At 35.9% G+C, this 20,335-nt stretch overlaps 2 protein-coding genes across 8 annotated transcripts in view; both read right to left on the reverse strand.

Annotated features, from left to right (window-relative positions):
* LOC127844692 (uncharacterized protein HI_1625-like) overlaps positions 1 to 20,335 on the reverse strand; it is a 331,821-nt gene that overhangs the window by 206,151 nt on the left and 105,335 nt on the right. The window lies entirely within an intron of this gene.
* The window catches only part of LOC127844681 (protein MTSS 2-like), a 104,438-nt gene continuing 88,927 nt past the window's right edge, over positions 4,825 to 20,335 (reverse strand). For 5 of the 7 annotated variants that reach the window (XM_052375104.1, XM_052375100.1, XM_052375103.1 and 2 more), the window contains 4 exons: positions 17,755 to 17,853; positions 15,175 to 15,352; positions 13,012 to 13,137; positions 4,825 to 10,868 (listed from right to left, as the gene is read on the reverse strand). In XM_052375104.1, the coding sequence (XP_052231064.1) occupies positions 9,922 to 10,868; positions 13,012 to 13,137; positions 15,175 to 15,352; positions 17,755 to 17,853 (1,350 nt within the window). In that variant the 3' untranslated portion in view covers positions 4,825 to 9,921. The remainder of the gene's footprint in view (positions 10,869 to 13,011; positions 13,138 to 15,174; positions 15,353 to 17,754; positions 17,854 to 20,335) is intronic. The other 2 variants (XM_052375101.1, XM_052375102.1) reach the window with 2 other exon arrangements.

Consider the following 20,335-nt stretch of genomic DNA (forward strand, 5'->3'; position numbering starts at 1 on the left):
TCATTTTTATGTTGTCTATCGTATCCCTGTAATAATTGTTGAACTCGTGGTCAACGTATTATTAATTGAGACCTGTGAATATAAACAAGCGTAAGCTTATACTAGTGCGTTATTCTCACCCGGACTCCCCTTTGTTTATCGCCAGCCGCAGAGTTATGAATGAGCTGAGCGAAAATACTACGTCACGCAGACGCAGCAGAAAGTGGCCTATTTTAATCATTCATAAACAATCTCCTACGCGACACGTACAATACGATCATTGTTTATTGATTCTTTTCTATAAAACACCGTTCGAAAATATTGAATGTAACACGATATTAATATAATGTTTCCATTTGTGAATACACATAATTGGAGAACTCAAACCTCTTGCATAAATTATACAACTCTTTCTTGCGCGGATACGCAAGCGGGTATTGGGTTAATCATACCTAGGCCGTATCGACCTGAATTTCACGCCTTGTTACGTTTGACGTTGAATTGTAAACCTTGTATTGCTAACCTGCACGTATTACCCTTGTCACTATGAGGATCAGATCGAATTAGAGGGATGGTCAGCATTAACATCCCAAATCTATTCCCTCCTGAACAAAATGCACTAATACATATAATTACCATCTGTGTAACCACTAGCAATATAAACAGGAAGAAGAACGTGCGCGCTCTCTCTCTCTCTCTCAAAAACAAATAAAGGCGCGTGAAAATTGTCTCCCAAAGAAAGAAAGTGTAGAACCAGATATTGTCCTCCCTGTACCACCAACAACCAACCAGTCATCTCGGTCCAACCACACAAACGCAGCCCCTGTTCTACTATATTAAACTTCAAAACTATTCTGACCCTTGCAACACCATTAAACACCTGACAATATCCAACAGCACAACAGAGAGAGCCCATGTGAATTTACACCAAGACACAGGGCAATAGAGTAATATCTGTACTAATCTATGTTTATGTACTAACAAGTCCTCCGCGAGGGACGTTAAACAGGGGTGCAGTGTATCGGTGCTGTACACCGGACACTTAAAAGAACCAGGGGCGCCTCTGGAATCGGGGCGCCCTCTGTATCCCGCTCGAACCCCCACTAACACCTCTTGGGGCGGAGAGCACAAAAACCACACACAAACTATAAGGAATTAACATTAATGCCAATAAGGATAATGATAATCTAGAGATAATAGGAATACTGCAAAAACCATTTTGATAAAAGGCAAACTACTACATAATCCATTAAAAAAAAAAAAAAAAAAAGCATCTAGTCACATTAAGGTCTCATTGGCCATCGTGCTATGATGTATAATATGACCTTATTTTCTCCCCTGAAGGGTCACAGGGGCAGGTCGCTACATCTGTAGTCGAGAAGACGCTGGACGACCTGGAAATAAATCTCAAATACACACACACCTGAATTTCACATCAAGCACTTTAGACGGTCGCTAAAGCGACCATCTAAAAAGCACGTCTTCAATGTTTTGTTCCCAGACATCGATTCACATGTGAACTGGATCAATACTTTCGAGATGTCATTGTGTTGGAAAAGAATCAGTTGTCTTAAGACATGTTACATCCATAACTTCAGTAAGAAGCAAGACAAGTTGCTGCAATAGTAGAACTCCCAGCTGGATATTTGCTGTATATCAAAGTACACATATGCTCAACAAGACGACCACATGACTTTAGGCGCACATTTCAGATCCACAGATGTTATTTTGATGCGATAATGTCGTTATAAAGCCATACAAGGAAAACTACCATCCAACCTCGAGCAGCTTTTTTATTACAGAACGGAACCATTAATTTTTCATATTAAAGGCCCAGATATTATTGGAAGAAATGTCCAGAGAAAGTTTCATGAATAGGAAACCATGGAAACTCCTTGATAAGTCTTGAGATGGTTGTTATGTAGCCATATACTAGAAAATGCCCCCACCCCAGCAGCAATGTTTTTCAAAGGATCAAAACTATATTTAACCTTTGCCTCGTTATCATTAGAATAAAATATTCTGATCAAGTTTCATTATGATTGGGAAAACTATGTAACTTGTAAAAGACGGTCTAGTGTTCACACAGTTTTACTATAGCCATATAACTTGATATAAGAAAAACTGTCTCTCCCCGATGGTGGCCATGTTTTTTAAACTGACCATTACTAATTTGCACACGGCTGAGATATCATTAGAACAAAATAATGTTCTGAGCAAGTTTCATGAAAATTATGCAAAAAATGTGACTTCATAAGTGGTCAAAAGCTTTTTTTTTAATGTGTTTAAGCGACCTATTTGTTTACCCTATGTAACACAGTTTCAATAGTGGCCAAAATATCATTGAGACAAATGTTCTGAACAAGTTTCATGAACATTGGACAATAAACATGGTCTCTAGAGTGTTCACATGATAACAAGGGCTGTTTGTAAAACATGCATGCCTCCCATATGGGCTCTCCGTTGTAGTGACAGCCATTGTGTGAATATGATTTTGTCACTGTGACCTTGACCTTTGACCTAGTGACCTGAAAATCAATAGGGGTCATCTGTGAGTCATGATCAATCTACCTATCAAGTTTCATGATCCTCGGCCTAAGCGTTCTTGAGTTATCACCCGGAAACCATTTTACTAATTCGGGTAACCGTGACCTTGACCTTTGACCTAGTGACCTGAAAATCAATAGGGGTCATCTGCGAGTCATGATAAATCTACCTATCAAGTTTCATGATCCTAGCCATAAGCCTTCTTGAGTTATCATCCGGAAACCATTTTACTATTTCGGGTCACCGTGACCTTGACCTTTGACCTAGTGACCTGAAAATCAATAGGGGTCATCTGTGAGTCATGATCAATCTACCTATCAAGTTTCATGATCCTAGGAATAAGCGTACTTCAGTTATCATCCGGAAACCATTTTACTATTTCGGGTCACCCTGAACTTGACCTTTGACCTAGTGACCTCAAAATCGATAGGGGTCATCTGCGAGTCATGATCAATGTACCTATGACGTTTCATAAGCGTTATTGAGTTATCATCCGGAAACCATTTTACTATTTCGGGACACCATGACCTTGACCTTTGACCTAGTGACCTCAAAATCAATAGGGGTCATCTGCAAGTCATGATTAATGTACCTATGAAGTTTCATGATCGTAGCCATTAGCGTTCTTGAGTTATCATCCGGAAACCATTTTACTATTTCAGGTCACCTTGACCTTGAACTTTGATATAGTGACCTGAAAATCAATAGGGGTCAACTGCGAGTCATGATCAATCTACCTATAAAGTTTCATGATCCTAGGCATAAGCGTTCTTGAGTTATCATCCGGAAACCATTTTACTATTTCAGGGCACCGTGACCTTTACCTTTGACCTAGTGACCTGAAAATCAATAGGGGTCATCTGCGAGTCATGATCAATGTACCTATGAAGTTTCATGATCCTAGGCATAAGCCTTCTTGAGATATCATCCGGAAACCATTTTACTATTTTGGGTCACCGTGACCTTGACCTTTGACCTAGTGACCTGAAAATCAATAGGGGTCATAGGCCAGCCATTATCAATCTACCTACGAAGTTTCATGATCCTAGGCATAAGCCTTCTTGAGTTATCATCCTGAAACCATTTTACTATTTCGGGTCACTGTGACCTTGACCTTTGACCTAGTGACCTGAAAATCAATAGGGGTCATCTGAAAGTCATGATCAATCTACCTATCAAGTTTCATGATCCTAGGCCTAAGAGTTCTTGAGTTATCATCCGGAAACCATTGTACTATTTCGGGTCACTGTGACCTTGACCTTTGACCTAGTGACCTGAAAATCGATAGGGGTCATCTGCTAGTCATGATCAATCTACCTATTAAGTTTCATGATCCTAGGCCTCAGCGTTCTAGACTTATCATCCGGAAACCACCTGGTGGACGAACCGACCGACAGACCGACATGTGCAAAGCAATATACCTCCTCTTCTTTGAAGGGGGGCATAAATATTATCATCTCAGGGCTCGAAATTAACACTCGCACACTCGCAAAATGCGAGTGTAAAATACTGATTGCGAGTTAAGTTTTAAGCCACTAGTACTTTTTTGCGAGTAAAGAAATAGTTGGAAAAAAACTAGTAATATAAATGCACTCGACGTCATGAACGCTAAACTGTAGGTCAATTTATAAAACGTCTGAATACCTGTATGCGGAAGCGCGCACCTTGTATGTAGACTGGTATACAAATAGTACAGATACGCGGGTAGTATTGGTACAAAAAACGTGAAACAGTCGACTATTCACATTTGTTCATTGAACTTGAACAGACATGGCGTCGAAGCCAGACATAATTAGTTTCTTTTTACCTACAGACGGAAATAAACATACGAAAGATAAAGCAAAGTTAACCGTTGATTTGTATTTTGGTGTCGTCGCACTCAACACGATATGATTTTTTTTCAATGATTAAAAACCCATTAAAAATATCCCAAAACTGACACTTAAACTTTGTTTTCTGAGTGAACACGACACACTTATATTTGAAAACAATACCCTTATGGTCCAAGGAACTGATATCTTTGTATGATTGCAGAAATAAAAAAATTATGTTAATTACTTTTTATTTTGTTTTTATAGTACTAAATTAACTTTTTTATGTTTCTTGCAAAATTTGCGAGACTGTTTTTGATTTTGCGAGTTGGTATTAAAGCTGCTCGCAATGTTTTGCAAGTAGAAAAAAAAGTTAATTTCGAGCCCTGCATCTGTAAATGCACGACGAACAAAGAATGATCACAAAAGCTCACTAGACGGTTTTACAAAAGTGAGCTTAAAAGAAAGAACTAACAAGACAATATACCACATTTATCTGCGTTTATTTACAAGATTTTCCACTATCACCAGTAGATGAGGTTACTCATATACTCACACACCTTTCACACTCATAAAAACAAACGAGTAAAATAACACTTCAATGCAGGTGTATTATTTCCTATCAAATTTTGGGAAAAAATGTAATTTGTTTCGAATAACCAGATTGACACTAATTTTCTACACCATATGTTAGACAGAGAGAGATATATGAAAATAAATAATTATTTATTTAAAAACTTAAAGTAATTTCAAACCATCAAGAGTAGCATTTTAAAATCAACTTATTTACATATGAAACTTAATAATTAATGGAACAGTTTCAATTAAAAAGTTCATAAAAATTTGTTTATTGGTGGATTATAATGTAACAGTGGACATAAAGAGACTGTATTTGCAGTGTCAGGCAAAATATATTGATAATTTATATTATATATTGTAAGTTTGTTATTTGTTATTTATTAATCAAACACTTAACATGTACAATCAAAACTGATAATTTAACAACAATTTAATCTATCATTCCAACAACGAGCAATGAACAAACCTTGCAATGAATTTCTTACTCATTACCACAAATGAACCTAAAAATATACAACTGCAGAACCTCTCCAAACAAACATGTACTCAACAAACATGGTATTACAAGCTATAATCATTGCACTCTGTTTGCACCACATAACGGGGATGGGGCGATTATCCACAAAGACTCGTGTCTTAACCCTTTGTATGCTGGGAAATTTGTCATCTGCTAAAATGTCGTCTGCTGAATTTCTAAAATCATCATTTTCTTCACTTTTTTTCAAAGAATACTATCAGAATAGCAAACAATTTGGATCCTGATGAGACGCCACATTCTGTGGCGTCTCATCTGGATCCAAACTGTTTGCAAAAGCCTTCAAAATCTGGTTCCAGCGCTCAAAGGGTTAAGATGACAAACATTTTAAAACTTCTATCAAACTTGGCAATCTATCAAAAATTTGGTTCAAATTTATATGTAACTTTATATAATCTATCTAAACAAAATACAGCTTTTTTTCAGTAAAAAAAACATTAACCTTTAAGGTAAAAAATAAAGTCAAAAGTATTTAAAATAGCACATCAAATATGAATGCCTCCTGCCCCTTATGATGAAATATTTGATGAAAATGTGATGAAAATGACTCAAAACAAGGTTATAGTTTCAAAACAATCATTATTAAAGCATGCACTTTGTAAAATAATTATATATTTTTTAATATTAAAATGTATTAAATAGATGTGCTAATATTACAAATATTATCTTAAGTTGTTTAAGCGAGTCAATCTTTGAACGTTAAGAAACACAAAGAGGTGTTATAACAATGGAAATACTATGTGAATTATTATTTTTTGACGATGACAACATTAAGAATACAACGTAAGTGTTATATATTTATTAATCTCCATGTCAAGCAATTGTTATCCAATAACAGAATTCACTTTTAACACTTTTGGTTTTTCTCTTCATACAAGCAAAACTTATGAAAACGAAAGTGAGCAATACATGAGACCATCATATTAATGTTAAAATCTGAATATATAGATTTTGAACTTGAATAGATAAGATACGGGTGAAGCTTACAATGAATAGATTGAGATTCCGTCTATAGCATCAAACCAATTTGAATTACCAACATGAATAAATGCTTCAATAAAAAAAAACTTTATAAGTTTTTTTTAAAGATTTTTAATGTTACTAAGTAACAGAAACACTTTAATGAATTGTATTCACATGAATGAAGGAAATGGTCAGAACATGGGGTGACAAAAAACCTGGACAATTTTCAGCAATGTCTGGTATTATGAGAATCTCAGGGTTTACTGGTAAGTTTCAAGTAACTAACAGTCTAATAGTTATCAACCAAGTTAACCAAGATGAGCCTTGCTCTGAGAAAACGGGGCTAAATGCATGTGCGCAAAGTGTCGTCCCATATTAGCCTGTGCAGTCTGCACAGGCTAATCAGGGATGACACTTTCCTCTTTTATGGAATTTTTGGTTTGAATAAAGACTCTTCTTGATGAAAATCCAGTTAAGGCAGAAAGTGTTGTCCTTGATTAGCCGGTGCAGACTGCACAGGCTAATCTGGGACGACACTTTACACACATGCATTCAAACCCCTTTTCATACAGCGCGGCTCATATACATGTTGTGATGTAGGCACTTACTATTCTAGTATTGACATTGTGCACAAAACAAACAGAAAAAAACTACAGAAAATTGTGGAGCCTATATATTATTAATAATAAGGGTAAATTAAGAATTTACAAAAACTAAATTCAAAATTGCAGTGATTTCTTTTCTATTAAACCCCATCATTCTTCTGAGATCAATGATGTTAATTATAATGTAAACAGTCTTCCACCCAACTGACTCTACAACTCTATTCATTGTTTTATCTAGTGTAAGATATTGATATCAAAAAATAGAAAACTGAATCTAGTGACAATAATCCCAGATCAGCTTGTGCTGTCAGCATAGGTTAAATTTGTTTTAACAACCCATTAATAGCGACAATTGTTACAGAATTATTAGTTTTGTTCTTATAGTTCTGGCTATTTAAAACCGATTCATGCAAGTGCAATTTCTAAGCTAGTAGCCTGACCAGGCTTGTGCCTAAAACAGTAATAATGCCATGACCAAAGGTGTTGGGCGCGGGGCCAATTCATTGAAACATTATCACTTTGTCATTAAAAAAACTTTTATCACTTTTTGACCTAAAAAAATAATTCTGATATTAGTGCTGCAACAATACCCCATAAACCATATTGCAATATATTGTCAGCTCAAAAGCCCATATTGCAATATATTGCCTACTTGAACCAGAATTATAACTGGCCAGCTAATCGCCAAAACCAACTAAATTACATGAACATAACCTTTGTAATGTGTGTTAAGTTCTTGTTATATCATATTGCAAATCTAGCCTTTTTTACAAAATGCTTTATTTACACAATTAACTTGTTTTTGGCTTTACAAAGCATTTTGTTATGAAAAATTAGTATTTCATTTTGTCCAATGGATATATTTTCATTAGATATTAAAAATGGTGTGCAATTGTGTACTGTATACTGGATAGTTTATACAATAAATCTCTGGGACATTAACATTAATTAATTTTAAATATGCTACATGTACAACATGACCAAGTCATTACTGTTTAATTCAAACTATAAAGTCTATAAAGTCAAACTCGGCAATCATTTCGTCTGCAATTCTGAACTATTCTAAAAGCCGACAAGACTGAAGAATAATAACCCGAAAGAGAATTGTGGATGTTTAAAAGCCCGTCATGTAACTTATCAGAATGCCGTAAGGAAAACATTTTTTGATCATTATTACTTCTGTTTATAATAACATCAATTTATATTTTTCTTATTTAATTATTTGTTTTTAGTATTTCCATGAGCTTCATCTTAAATGTAACAGTATGACATGCAAAAGCAGATCTTGCGGACTCCCATGTAACAACGCTACTTCGTATAATAGACTTTTTAGAATGCTATTTGTACGTAACAATTTATTTTTACTAAACACCGATTTGTTTACCTTAATATCATTATTTCGGGTGGCTTTTCTGGACAAAATGTGAATGAATTTTTGTATAATTTTCGTACCGGTATGATGGAAATTGTATCGCAATACAATATGCGGATTGCGTATTGCGATAAATACTGATAAACCGGTATATTGTTGCAGCACTATCTGATATAATATATCACAAATATTTTTTTGGTCAAAGTGATGAAAATTTTTGTTTTATGACATACTGATAGTGTTTCAGAGAATTTACCCACACGCCCAACACCTGTGGCCAAGACAGCATAATAAGTATTGAAGTGTATAGACAGCTACCACTACTTTCAAAGACACCGGAGTACTTTCCATGATTGGTCAAAGCTATGTTTGAATAGAAAATACATTAAATGGGTGATTAAAAGAGTGATTGAAACTAAGTTTGGTTAAATTAATACAATAGATCATTCGAAGACTTGGTATGTATATTGACGAACAAACCAAACTACAAACACAACTAAAAGAATTAAAATAAAATCTCAATAAAATCAGTAAAACTTGATCTTGAAAATTAAGTTAAATAGACATTATTCAAATGAAAACAAAAAATATTCCATATGGATTTCAATGAAATATGATTTGTGAACAGTCCACCAGGCCCGTATTGACCCGCCCACTCTTAGACTAAAGAAGTCTCAGAACCAAGACAAATATGTTCAGCTAGGAATACATGTATATGTAGGCTACAAATGGTGTTTGCGTAGTAAAATAACTTTCTAAATTGAGAATTGTGTAGTAAGAGGTGTTAAATTCCATGTCATATCTACCTGTATTATACTCAGATAAAAACAATCTAAAGAAAATCCCGTATGTTTAGGCTTAAGTCTAAAAATTGGTAGGTGAAAACAGGCCCTGAAAAGATGGAAATTCAATCTATCATACATGTTAAACAATGTAATTCTAAAATATTGAGGATAATAAAAATATTCACACAGTGAATTAGCTATTTACATTCAAATATACAACATGTTATTTATCACATAGACATTTAACTAAAAATTCCATTCAGAAATCCATAAAAGACAATGTCAACCATACCACACAAGAATCTTACAGGGAGAAATTAACTGAAAGGCACAATATTATGCCGGTATATATATATGATCATGCTTCCCAAGTCTAATGTGTTGTTTATTTCAACACTTGTAAGTTATTTAATAAAGACATTCTACAATCTTTGAAAAAAACTAAGGATATTTCTTACAAAAACTGACCAAATCTGTGGACTTAATTGTTATCATGATGTAAATTTCTGCACCATAAACTAATGCAGGAATTCTACACACAAAGATACCTTTTTCATTTTCTTGTACGTTGTTGAAAAATGTGCAAGTTATAACAGAAGCATTGCTGTAACATTTCTTTTACTGTCAAACACTCCTTAAGCAGTAATGAAGCCGAAATCAAAACATAAGAAGGTGCCACTTTTTCTCTGTACAAGCAATTACAATACTATGGCAACACTTTTTTAAACACAGCACAATGGTAACATCAGCAATTAGCTCCCCCTTCACTGTTAGACATTTTCCTTAACCTATTTCCAGCTTTTAGTTCTGATATCAAAGATTGACGCATGTCCACCCCTCCCCCTGGATTAACGATCGGTGTGGCCTGATACTGGGACGCTGGATTACGCATTTGCACAGAGTTACTAGTGTTCAAAACCTCCGCATTATACGACTGAGCCTGCGGATAGCTCTGTTTTGGCACACTGTAAATTTGTTCCATTTGCTTGAGTTCATCTTCCGAAGGCGGCGGAGGCAGATCAGGAAAATCAGCACCGCCACCCCCACCAATTTTCGTTGAGTTCTGACTGGGTGCTTGTTGGTACTTTGTCTGACTATTAACACTAACACTAGCGGGGTTAGAACTAGACTGGTACTGTGACTGTTGGCCCATCTGACCCACTTGCCCTGCCGGCTGTCCGGTACTCATACCCGAGAACCTGGCGTTCAAACTGTTCACAATGGCACTGTTCATGGGGTTCTGCCCTGGCACTGTTACTGGTTGAGCATACTGGGGCGTAACAGGAGCTGACATGACCCCATACCCGCCCTGACCCTGGATACCATGACCTTGACCTTCACTTGGATACTGCCCTTGTTGCTGTTGTTGTTGCTGTCGCGCCCTTATACTCGCCTGAATTTCAGTCAACTCTGCGTAAGCGTGCTCTGGTTCGGAGCCACCACTGGCACTCAAACTCCTGCGATGATTATGTTGGGTAGGAGCCCCGTTTGGATTACCACCCACTGGCATCGCCCTGTTGCTATGGTTTTCACTGGGAGGCTGGTTGTTGAGTTGCCGCGGGGGAGAGTTTCGAAATTTCTGCAACACTGTGGGATTCGGGGCCTGGGTGATGGAGGAGGTTCGTCTTATAGGGGGTGGGGGTTTAGCCGTGTTCATTGAACTGCGACGGCTCAACGCTGAAGATGGCATTCCTGTAAAATTTGAAAATGTTTGATTATTTTCTGGTATTAATGAACTGATTTAAATGGTTGCATGGGTGATTTTATATTCTGTTAAACAACCATTATGAGCAAAAGAAGTGAACCACAAGGGCATAAACTTTTCATTCAAATGAGTTGTTGTTTTAGTTGACAACAGACATAATTATCACAAAATAATTTTTGCAAACGATAAGAATATATGTTCTTATTTATACAGTAACTTTGTTATCAAATGTGTCCTATATCTTCAGAGCTTTACTTGGTTACGAGTTTAACAGAATGTTCATGAAACAAATTTATAAACTTTCTTTAAGACATTCTTTAAAGTTAAGGTTACTATCATATGATTACATGTACATGTTTTGTTGTATTAGACCCTAGTCTTTGGTTTTCAGTAGGTTATGTTTTAACAAGGGTGTTACTTATTTTGCAACTCTTTTACATGGAGGCTTACACATTAGTTCCAACTTGTCACAAAATTGTCCTGTTTAATGGTCTTGGTTCCATGGACATAAATCAGAAGCGCTTCAAGCCATCAGACTGGTAACCGAACTTTATGTCAGTTATGCTTCCCACAAACATTGTCACCAAGTTTGATGATCAATTTCAAAATATTGAAGTTTGAGGGCAGACAAGATTAATTTTGCCAACTGTTTTATTAATCAATGACCATACATCAAAATGTGTTTTACGGCATCTGGTTGGTTATCCTACTTGGCTGAGATATTATTATGTCAACAAACATTATCAAACAGATGAATGATGATCTGATTAAAACTGTGTGACATATAGAGCGGACGCCATCATCCTGGATTCCACACTACCAAACATCTACCCTGCTACCTACCACACATATTCCAATAATGTCACCACATTTTAAATAGATGCTTGTCTAAAGAACATGCCATTTTTTAGTATGTTGTTCTAACAAACAATTTATTTGATCAATGATGATAATGGGAAATTTCTCAACATTACTTATATAGTGAAATAATTTGTTAACTATTACAAAAATTGTTACAACTAAACTTTAACATGACTGCAATTCACACTGAGATGCATGCATGCACAGCTCTACTAAACAGTACACAAAAGAGACAAAAACAGCAATTAACCCTTTACCACTTAGATACCCATTTAGACATATTTGTAGTCCCATAGAAAGTTAAATTCAATTAAAAACCTCTCTTACTAAATTCAAGTTTACATGCTTCACTTCCAACCTTTAGATACTGATGAGCGGCAAACAGCATAAAACCTGAACAGACTGCAAGTTACTTGCAGGCTGTTCTGGTTTATTGCTGTTTGTACATTGCCTTTTTCACTTTGCTCCCGAGTGGGAAAGGGTTAAATCAGAAAGGAAATGTCAGTATCCTGGCCACTGGAAACCCCTCGTATAACTCCCTGATGTTTCCTTGATTTATACAATTTCCCTGATTTTCCCAAGATATTTCCACCACTTTTTATATTTCCATGATCAGTCTCTTTTATGCCTCCCACCTAAATTCATTTCTTAAACTGTATCCTTGATATTTTTCTGACTTTCTGACTTTTTTATAACAGCAGTGTGCTTTATTTGAAATTAATAACCACAATTATACACAAGTGTAAAATCCATCATAAATATAAATTATACACCACCATGCTTCATTTTCATACACTCTGTACACACAACTAAAATAATTGAAATGTGCACTATTTTATTGTAAAATTATTTACTAAATAAAGATTTTTGGCATTTAATTTTTAAAGTTCACTTTTATTTTAAACCCAGAATTTTCATTATGTTTTAAAAGTCAAACAATTTTCTACAATTAATTCATATTTTAAAATCTTTTCAAATTCATATTTTGCCATAAGTTTTCAAAAATCCTTTTTCCAAAACCCAAGTCTATTAACTCTCACATAACAAATAACTGGAGTTTATAGGTAAAGATAAAACGTTTTTAATTTTTATAAAACAAGAATGACTCATTGTTTACACCCTTTCACCCCTGTTATAAATCGCCAATGGCCATAAGAACACAAGGACTACACATGCCTATGATAGCGAACACATGGACAAAAAGAATACAACATTCCTAAAAAGAGGATGCAGGCCGTTCAAAGCGAGACAAAAAATAGTACAACATGCCTATAATAGTGGATGCAGGCCGTTTAAACTGGAATGCAGCCCTCATTACGGGACTGTTTCTTGGTATGGTGTTATATTTTCCCTGCTCCTGGGCGAGATAGTCACTCTGTCCGGTGTCGACAAAATCTGCAAAAAAACGAACGCACAACATGCAGGGTGGCCGCCAACAGACACAGCATGAGTGGTAATCATAATTCTTCTGAAAACAAAGTTTCTAAAAATTATTTAAATCTGTGGTTGGCTTATTGAACTTTTTAAAAATAACTTATCTCTCTGAGTGGCTTATTGACCTTGAAAAAATAACTTAACTCTCTGGTTGGTTTATTGAAATGTTTAAAAATAAATCATTCATTGAAATGTCTAAAAATAACTCATGTATCTCTGATTGGCTTATTGAAATTTCTAAAAACAAGGGCTGTTTGTAAAACATGCATGCCCCCCATATGGGCTGTCAGTTGTAGTGGCAGCCATTGTGTGAATACGTTTTTTGGCAATGTGACCTTGACCTTTGACCTAGTGACCTGAAAATCAATAGGGGTCATCTGCGAGTCATGATCAATGTACCTATGAAGTTTCATGACCCTAGGCATAAGCGTTCTTGAGTTATCATCCGGAAACCATTTTACTATTTAGAGTCACCATGACCTTGACCTTTGACCTAGTGACCTGAAAATCAATAGGGGTCATCTGCGAGTCATGATCAATGTACCTATGAAGTTTCATGATCCTAGGCATAAGCGTTGTTGAGTTATCATCTGGAAATCATTTTACTATTTCCGGTCACCGTGACCTTGACCTTTGACCTAGTGACCTGAAAATAAAAAGGGGTCATCTGCGAGTCATGATCAATGTACCTATGAAGTTTCATAATCCTAGGCCTAAGCGTTCTTGAGTTATCATCCGGAAATCATCTGGTGTACGGACGGACAGACATACGGACGGACCGACATGTGCAAAACAATATACCCCCTCTTCTTCTAAGGTTGGCATAATAACTAAAATATTGAAATAAATAAAAATAACTTTATCTCAGGTTTTTTTCTGATTTTTCACATATAATAATATTTTAACTTGCACAAAATTATAATGTTATACTTAATAAAATATTACTTTATCTGTTGTAGGTAAAGACTGTGTTCTTTACATGATAGAAATTTGATCTAAAATGGAAACTTTATATATTATTTATGAGTTTTGTGAATACCAACTCATTTCTCAATTCCATGCACAAGGACAAACATTAAAGCAATCTTTCTACACAGAAAAACCTGGCAGTGAGACAACACAGAAAGACAACAATGCACTGGCGTTGAATATTGTCTAGTTTGACACTTTGCCGACAGAAATTACACCCAGTTTTCTCAGCGCTCAGATCAATTATTTTGTCATTCTAAGTTGATAGTAAAGAAGAAGATGGCGAAAGGAAAAATAAGAACAGAATTGATAAAGTATTTAAAATCCCTTTGAAATTTGAAAAGGATGATCAGTCTTAAAAATATTTGAAAAATCTCTTTACTCAAGCAAACGCTTGGGCAGCTGTTCCTTTGCCTGTCATTTACAGGAAAATACTTTACATGATGCATCGTATCACAGAAGTTACAATATAAACATGCATCATGACATTCTGCAAAATGCAATCACATTCAGGTGTGGGGAAAGTTTACCCTGACCCATTCTGAAGGCCTTTGCAAACAGTTTGGATCCAGATGAGACGCCACAGAACGTGGCGTCTCATCAGGATCCAAACTGTTTGCTATTCTGATAGTGTTCTTTGAAAAAAATCGAAGAAAATGCTAATTTTAGAGATTCAGCAGAAGACATTTTAGCAGACGACAAATTTCCCAGCATGCAAAGGGCTAAGCTTTGCAGAAATTGTTTTCATAAACTCAAAAACAACAATGATTTGAAATTGGTCAAACAACAGGCATTCAAATAACATGTGAACAAGCCTTAATTTAATTATTACAAATTGTACAAATTAAAAAATAAAAATGATATATTTGTTTGTGGATGGAAAGAGGTCCCTTTGTGGCAATGTCTGCATACTTTTTTTAAAGAAGTTTTTGGGTTCAGTGCCTTAAACTATGACTGAAATCAACAACACAGATGAATACAGAACTGGGTTTTGCACACATATTCACAATGAAACCCGCACAATCTTACCTCCAGTGGCCAATGGGTCTTCCGATGACGCAGGGGTACTGTTCATTGTTCCATACCCACTTGAAGCATGAAGAGAAGACTGGCTAGCCTGCGTCTCTGGGTACATGCTCTCGAGGGCCGCAGTGTTGGCCTCAAGCTCTTTGATGGCTGCCGCTAGCTCCAGTGAGTTCTGTTCAATCTACGCAAATGTTTGTGACAGAAAAATATTAGTCCCTGATCCCTTTGACCCTTGGATATGCACTTTGGCGCATTTGTAGTCACACAGAAAATCAAATTGAGTTAGGAATTTCTTCCTAGATTTAAGTTTTAAATTCTGTTCTTTTCAATGGGCATGAATGTTTGTGGCAGAAAAATAGAAGTCTCTGAACTGTAATAGACTGTCAAAAAAAGCCTAGCTCTGTAAACAAGGGCTTCATGCATTTGGGTTAAGTGTGGTCCCAGACTAGCATGTCCACTCCACATACGCTAATCAGGGACAACACTTTCCTCTTTAATGGAATTTTCATTAAAGAGCCTACTTAGCAAAACTCCAGGCAGAGAGTGTTATCCCTGATAAGCCTGTGCTAAGTGCAGAGGCTAACCAGGAGAACACTTTACACAAATGGGATGTGCTCTGTGTGTAAGATCAGGGACCACACTTTCCGCCTCAACTTAATTTTTGCTAAGAAGAGACTTTCTTGAAACGAAAAATATCATTAAAGCGGATAGTGTTGTCCCTGATTAACCTGTGCAGACTGCACAGGCTTATCTGGGACGACACTATATGCACATGCATTAAACCCTTTATTTACTGAGCATGGCTCACATGCATTAAGCCAAGTTCCATCAGAGCGAGGCACAAATAAAATCGACCTCATGTCTGTGAAAATAAACAAGAGGCCCATGAAGGCCTGAATCGCTCTACTGGCTGGAATCAATAGGGCTCAAGCCCTTGATAGTATGAACAATCTGAGTAAGTTTTAAATAAACAGACCCAAAATGGGAAATTTATCGCATAAACAAAAAGAAACGTAAAATTTAAACTTCAAATGGCTCCTTTTCAACAATAAGTTGGACAAATTTTCTTCACTCTTGATGGGGTTCTGGCCCTTGATGATACAAAACATCCGTTGAAGTTTCAAAAGGATATAACTTTATATGTAATCAAACAAGAAATAAGTTTGTCGGAAACACTATGTCCCCTTCTGCGCCGCTTTGAATTATTATTTTTTGACATTTGACCTTAAAGGATGACCTTGACCTTTACCTTTCACCACTCAAAATGTGCAGTTCCATGAGATACACATGCATGCCAAATATGAAGTTGCTATCTTCAATATTGCAAAAGTTATGACAAAATGTAAAAGATTTTCATTTTTTTCTCAAATTCAAGGGGAGATAATATTGGACTTATAACTCCGATATTGCTCATTTTCAATAGGGTTTGACTCATCATTCAGATAAAGACACTGTGCAAGTTGGGAAATGATTGGATGAAAACTGTGAACTTAATTGCGTAAACAAGCCTTATTTCACAATTTTCTCAAATTCAAGGGGAGATAATTCTGGACGTTTTACTCTAATGTAACCCATTTTCAATAGGGTTTGAGTCCTCATTAATATAAAGACACTGAACAAGATTGAAAAGAATCGGATGAAAACTGTGGACTTTATCGCGTAAACAAAAAAAGTCTAATGCACGCACGGACGGACGACGGAAGCCACGCCATGACATAAGCTCTTCAGGCCTTCGGCCAGTAGAGCTAAAAAACTTACTTAAGAATAAAAAGTTTTGTTCAACAACTGTTGGTTAAATTGTGAAATATTTGAAAAATCTTGTACATCGTTTGCAATGTCTCTTAGTTTTTATCGAATAGGTGTCAAAAATTATTTTGATCTTTTGCGATTCCAGCAACAGATGGATGAAATGGTGCTGACGTACAACATCTACATGGCTGAATGTTTGCTGTACTACATTCAAACAAACTAGAATAATTAAAACAATACAATCCATGCAAAAACTAAATATTTAACCAAAAATACAAACTCGCACAACTTAGAATCACGGTTGTTAAAATGCATGCATGATTTTATTGAAAATCATTCTAGTTAAGAACATTGCAAAAAATTTAGTTTAATATTAGTCCATGACTCGTACATATGTGTATCTGAAATCCTGTTTAATTTGTTTTTAGGAAATGTTTGATGATTCAACTGACTAAGCCAATGGTTTAGTTTTATGATCACTTTCAAGTTTTATAAAAGAATTGATTTGGTTTGTACAATGTTGATTTGATGACCATTCAAATAAAAAAAATTCACAAGAAAATTAGACAGTAATAAAGATGGAATATTATATTGTTATTACACGACCTTCAAAAGAGACATGGGAAATAAAAAAAATAAATGTTTACTTTATTTAAAACTAATTATTTAGAATAAAATATACTTACAAAAACCAACAAAATGTATAGTAAAATCAAAATCTTTAATTTAGTAGCAAATTTAACAAAATAAGATATATTGATTTCCATATACACATTTAAGGACATCTAAAAACATCAGAAAAGAAGGAATAAGCAGTGTTTTTCATATGCTTGCCTTAGATTTTCGGTCGCCAGGTGTGAAATCACCGTGCAGTGCAGCCGTATAATTGTCAAGGTCTCGTATTGCTGCATTCAAGTCTATATCTCCGAACAGCTGGGATGGTGGCAAGAGTCGCAGAAAAAAAGCCAAAGGACAGGCGGTGAGGATTTAGCACTATTTTCACACAACAGGCAATCACACCTAAGGGCAATAACTCAATATCTCGAATGCAATAACTAGAGTGTCACCAAAAACCTGACAAATACACCCACAGTGTTTAGTAAGCCATGTTCAATTGTCAAGATAAAAAACTCAGTAATTTGATGGTCACTGGAATTTAAAAACTTAATTGCGTGTCTAAATTTTATGATAATGATATATTTGAAGGTCCAATGTAATCCTTTGCAAAATGTGGAAGTAGTTTGCTACACGAGCGTATAACACTGTATGCTTCTGCCATAGAAATGGCTGAGTTCAGGGGCACATAATTCAGAAAATAGTTGATCAAAAGGCATGAAAAGTATCTTGCACATTCACAATTTTTGGTGATAGTATGTTCTAAGTTTCAATTTAATCGATGGAGAACCATGGACGAACTTAGCTTCACAAACATTTTTATGGCAACAAACCAACCCACCTACAGAGTTACTCCAATATACCTCTCCCAGCTGAGTTCTAATATTGAGTAAGGATTCTTTGAGTTTTGCCCTTAGGTGATGAAATAAGCAATAGTTCTGATTGACAGCCCCAATGTTAATAACGGCCAAAAATTTGACACAGATCGTGTTTAACTAAAGTTCTCTCACCTGAAATCAGAAGAAACTGAACTATTTTGAACCACTTTAGAACGCATCCAAGATATCATTAGACAAATTATCCGAGCAAGTGTTGTGATGATTGAGCAGTAAATTAGACCTCTTTGAGTGTTCACAAGCTTTTCCTTAACCCTTTTAGCGCTGGAGCCGAATTTTAAAGGCCTTTGCAAACAGTTTGGATCCAGATGAGACGCCACAGAACGTGGCGTCTCATCAGGATCCAAACTGTTTGCTATTCTTGACCTTTGACCTTTCACCACTCTAAATGTGCAGCTCCATGAGATACACATGCATGCCAAATATCAAGTTGCTATCTTCAATATTACAAAAGTTATTGCAAATGTTAAAGTTAACAAAACACAAACCAACAGACAGGGCAAAAACAATATGTCCCCCACTATAGTGGTGGGGGACATAAAAATCAACATTAAAACTCTTTCAGTTCAGCTTACTCTGGTTGATGGGTCAGTCAAATATTTTGATCATTTTGTTGTTTAAATTTTGTGATGGAGGAATGTAATTAATGGAATCTTACAGCAGAACTATTACATATTTCATAACAACAAACAATTCATGCAATCAGTAGGTTTAGATAAAAACAAATTGAACGCTCATAAATGGTGTTCATAAATGCACCATTGGCAATGTTACTAAATTAAAAACAAGAGCGCCGCATGACGGAGCAATATACGCCCGATTCGTGTGCCATTGGAGATGATACACTGATGATTGATGTATTTGTTTTGGAAATAAGCAAAAAAAACAACAACAACTTATATAACTGATATATTCATATATATGCATTGATATCAATAAGTGTACACTTAGTCTCATTTGTTCTCTAAAACACAATATTTAAATCATAATTGTTTAGACCTACATAGGTACAGAATGGCAGTATTTCCTGTACTGATATTACTTATCTTGAAACTACTGACCAAGTTTGGTAAAGATCGGATGAATACAATTTGAATAAGAGTCCGGACAAAGTGGCGCTGTTGAAAATGGACTAATTGACCCTATGACCTAGTTTTTTACCTGGCATGACCCATATTCGAACTTGGCCTAGATATCAACTAGATGCAACTACTGACCAAGTTTGGTGAAGATAAGATTTATACAATTTGAATTAGAGTCCGGACAAAGTAAAATGCACTAATTGACCCTTTGACCTAGTTTTTGACCCAGCATGACCCATATTCGGACTTGACCTAGATATCAACTAGATGCAACTACTGACCAAGTTTGGTGAAGATCGGATGAATACAATTTGAATTAGAGTCCGGACAAAGTGGCGCCGTTGAAAATGCACTAATTGACCCTATGACCTAGTTTTTGACCCGGCATGACCCATATTCGAACTTGGCCTATATATCAACTAGATGCAACTGCTGACCAAGTTTGGTGAAGATCGGATGAATACAATTTGAAATAGAGTCCGGACAAAGTGGCCCCTTTGAAAATGCACTTATTGACCCTATGACCTAGTTTTTGACCCGGCATGACCCATATTCGAACTTGGCCTAGATATCAACTAGATGCAACTGCTGACCAAGTTTGGTGAAGATCGGATGAATACAATTTGAATTAGAGTCCGGACAAAGTGATGCCTTCCGCCCGCCGCCCGCCCGCCGCCCGCCCGCCCGCCAAGGGGTTTCACATAATACGTCCCGTATTTTATACGGGCGTATAACAAATGTCAAAAGGCAACAAAGACATTTTTTGAATTCATGATATTTACAAGTCTGTGTAACCCGTGCAAGATGTTATGTCATACATAT

The sequence above is a fragment of the Dreissena polymorpha genome, chromosome 9 (genome assembly GCF_020536995.1).
Source record: "Dreissena polymorpha isolate Duluth1 chromosome 9, UMN_Dpol_1.0, whole genome shotgun sequence".
Taxonomy (NCBI): Eukaryota; Metazoa; Mollusca; class Bivalvia; order Myida; family Dreissenidae; genus Dreissena; species Dreissena polymorpha.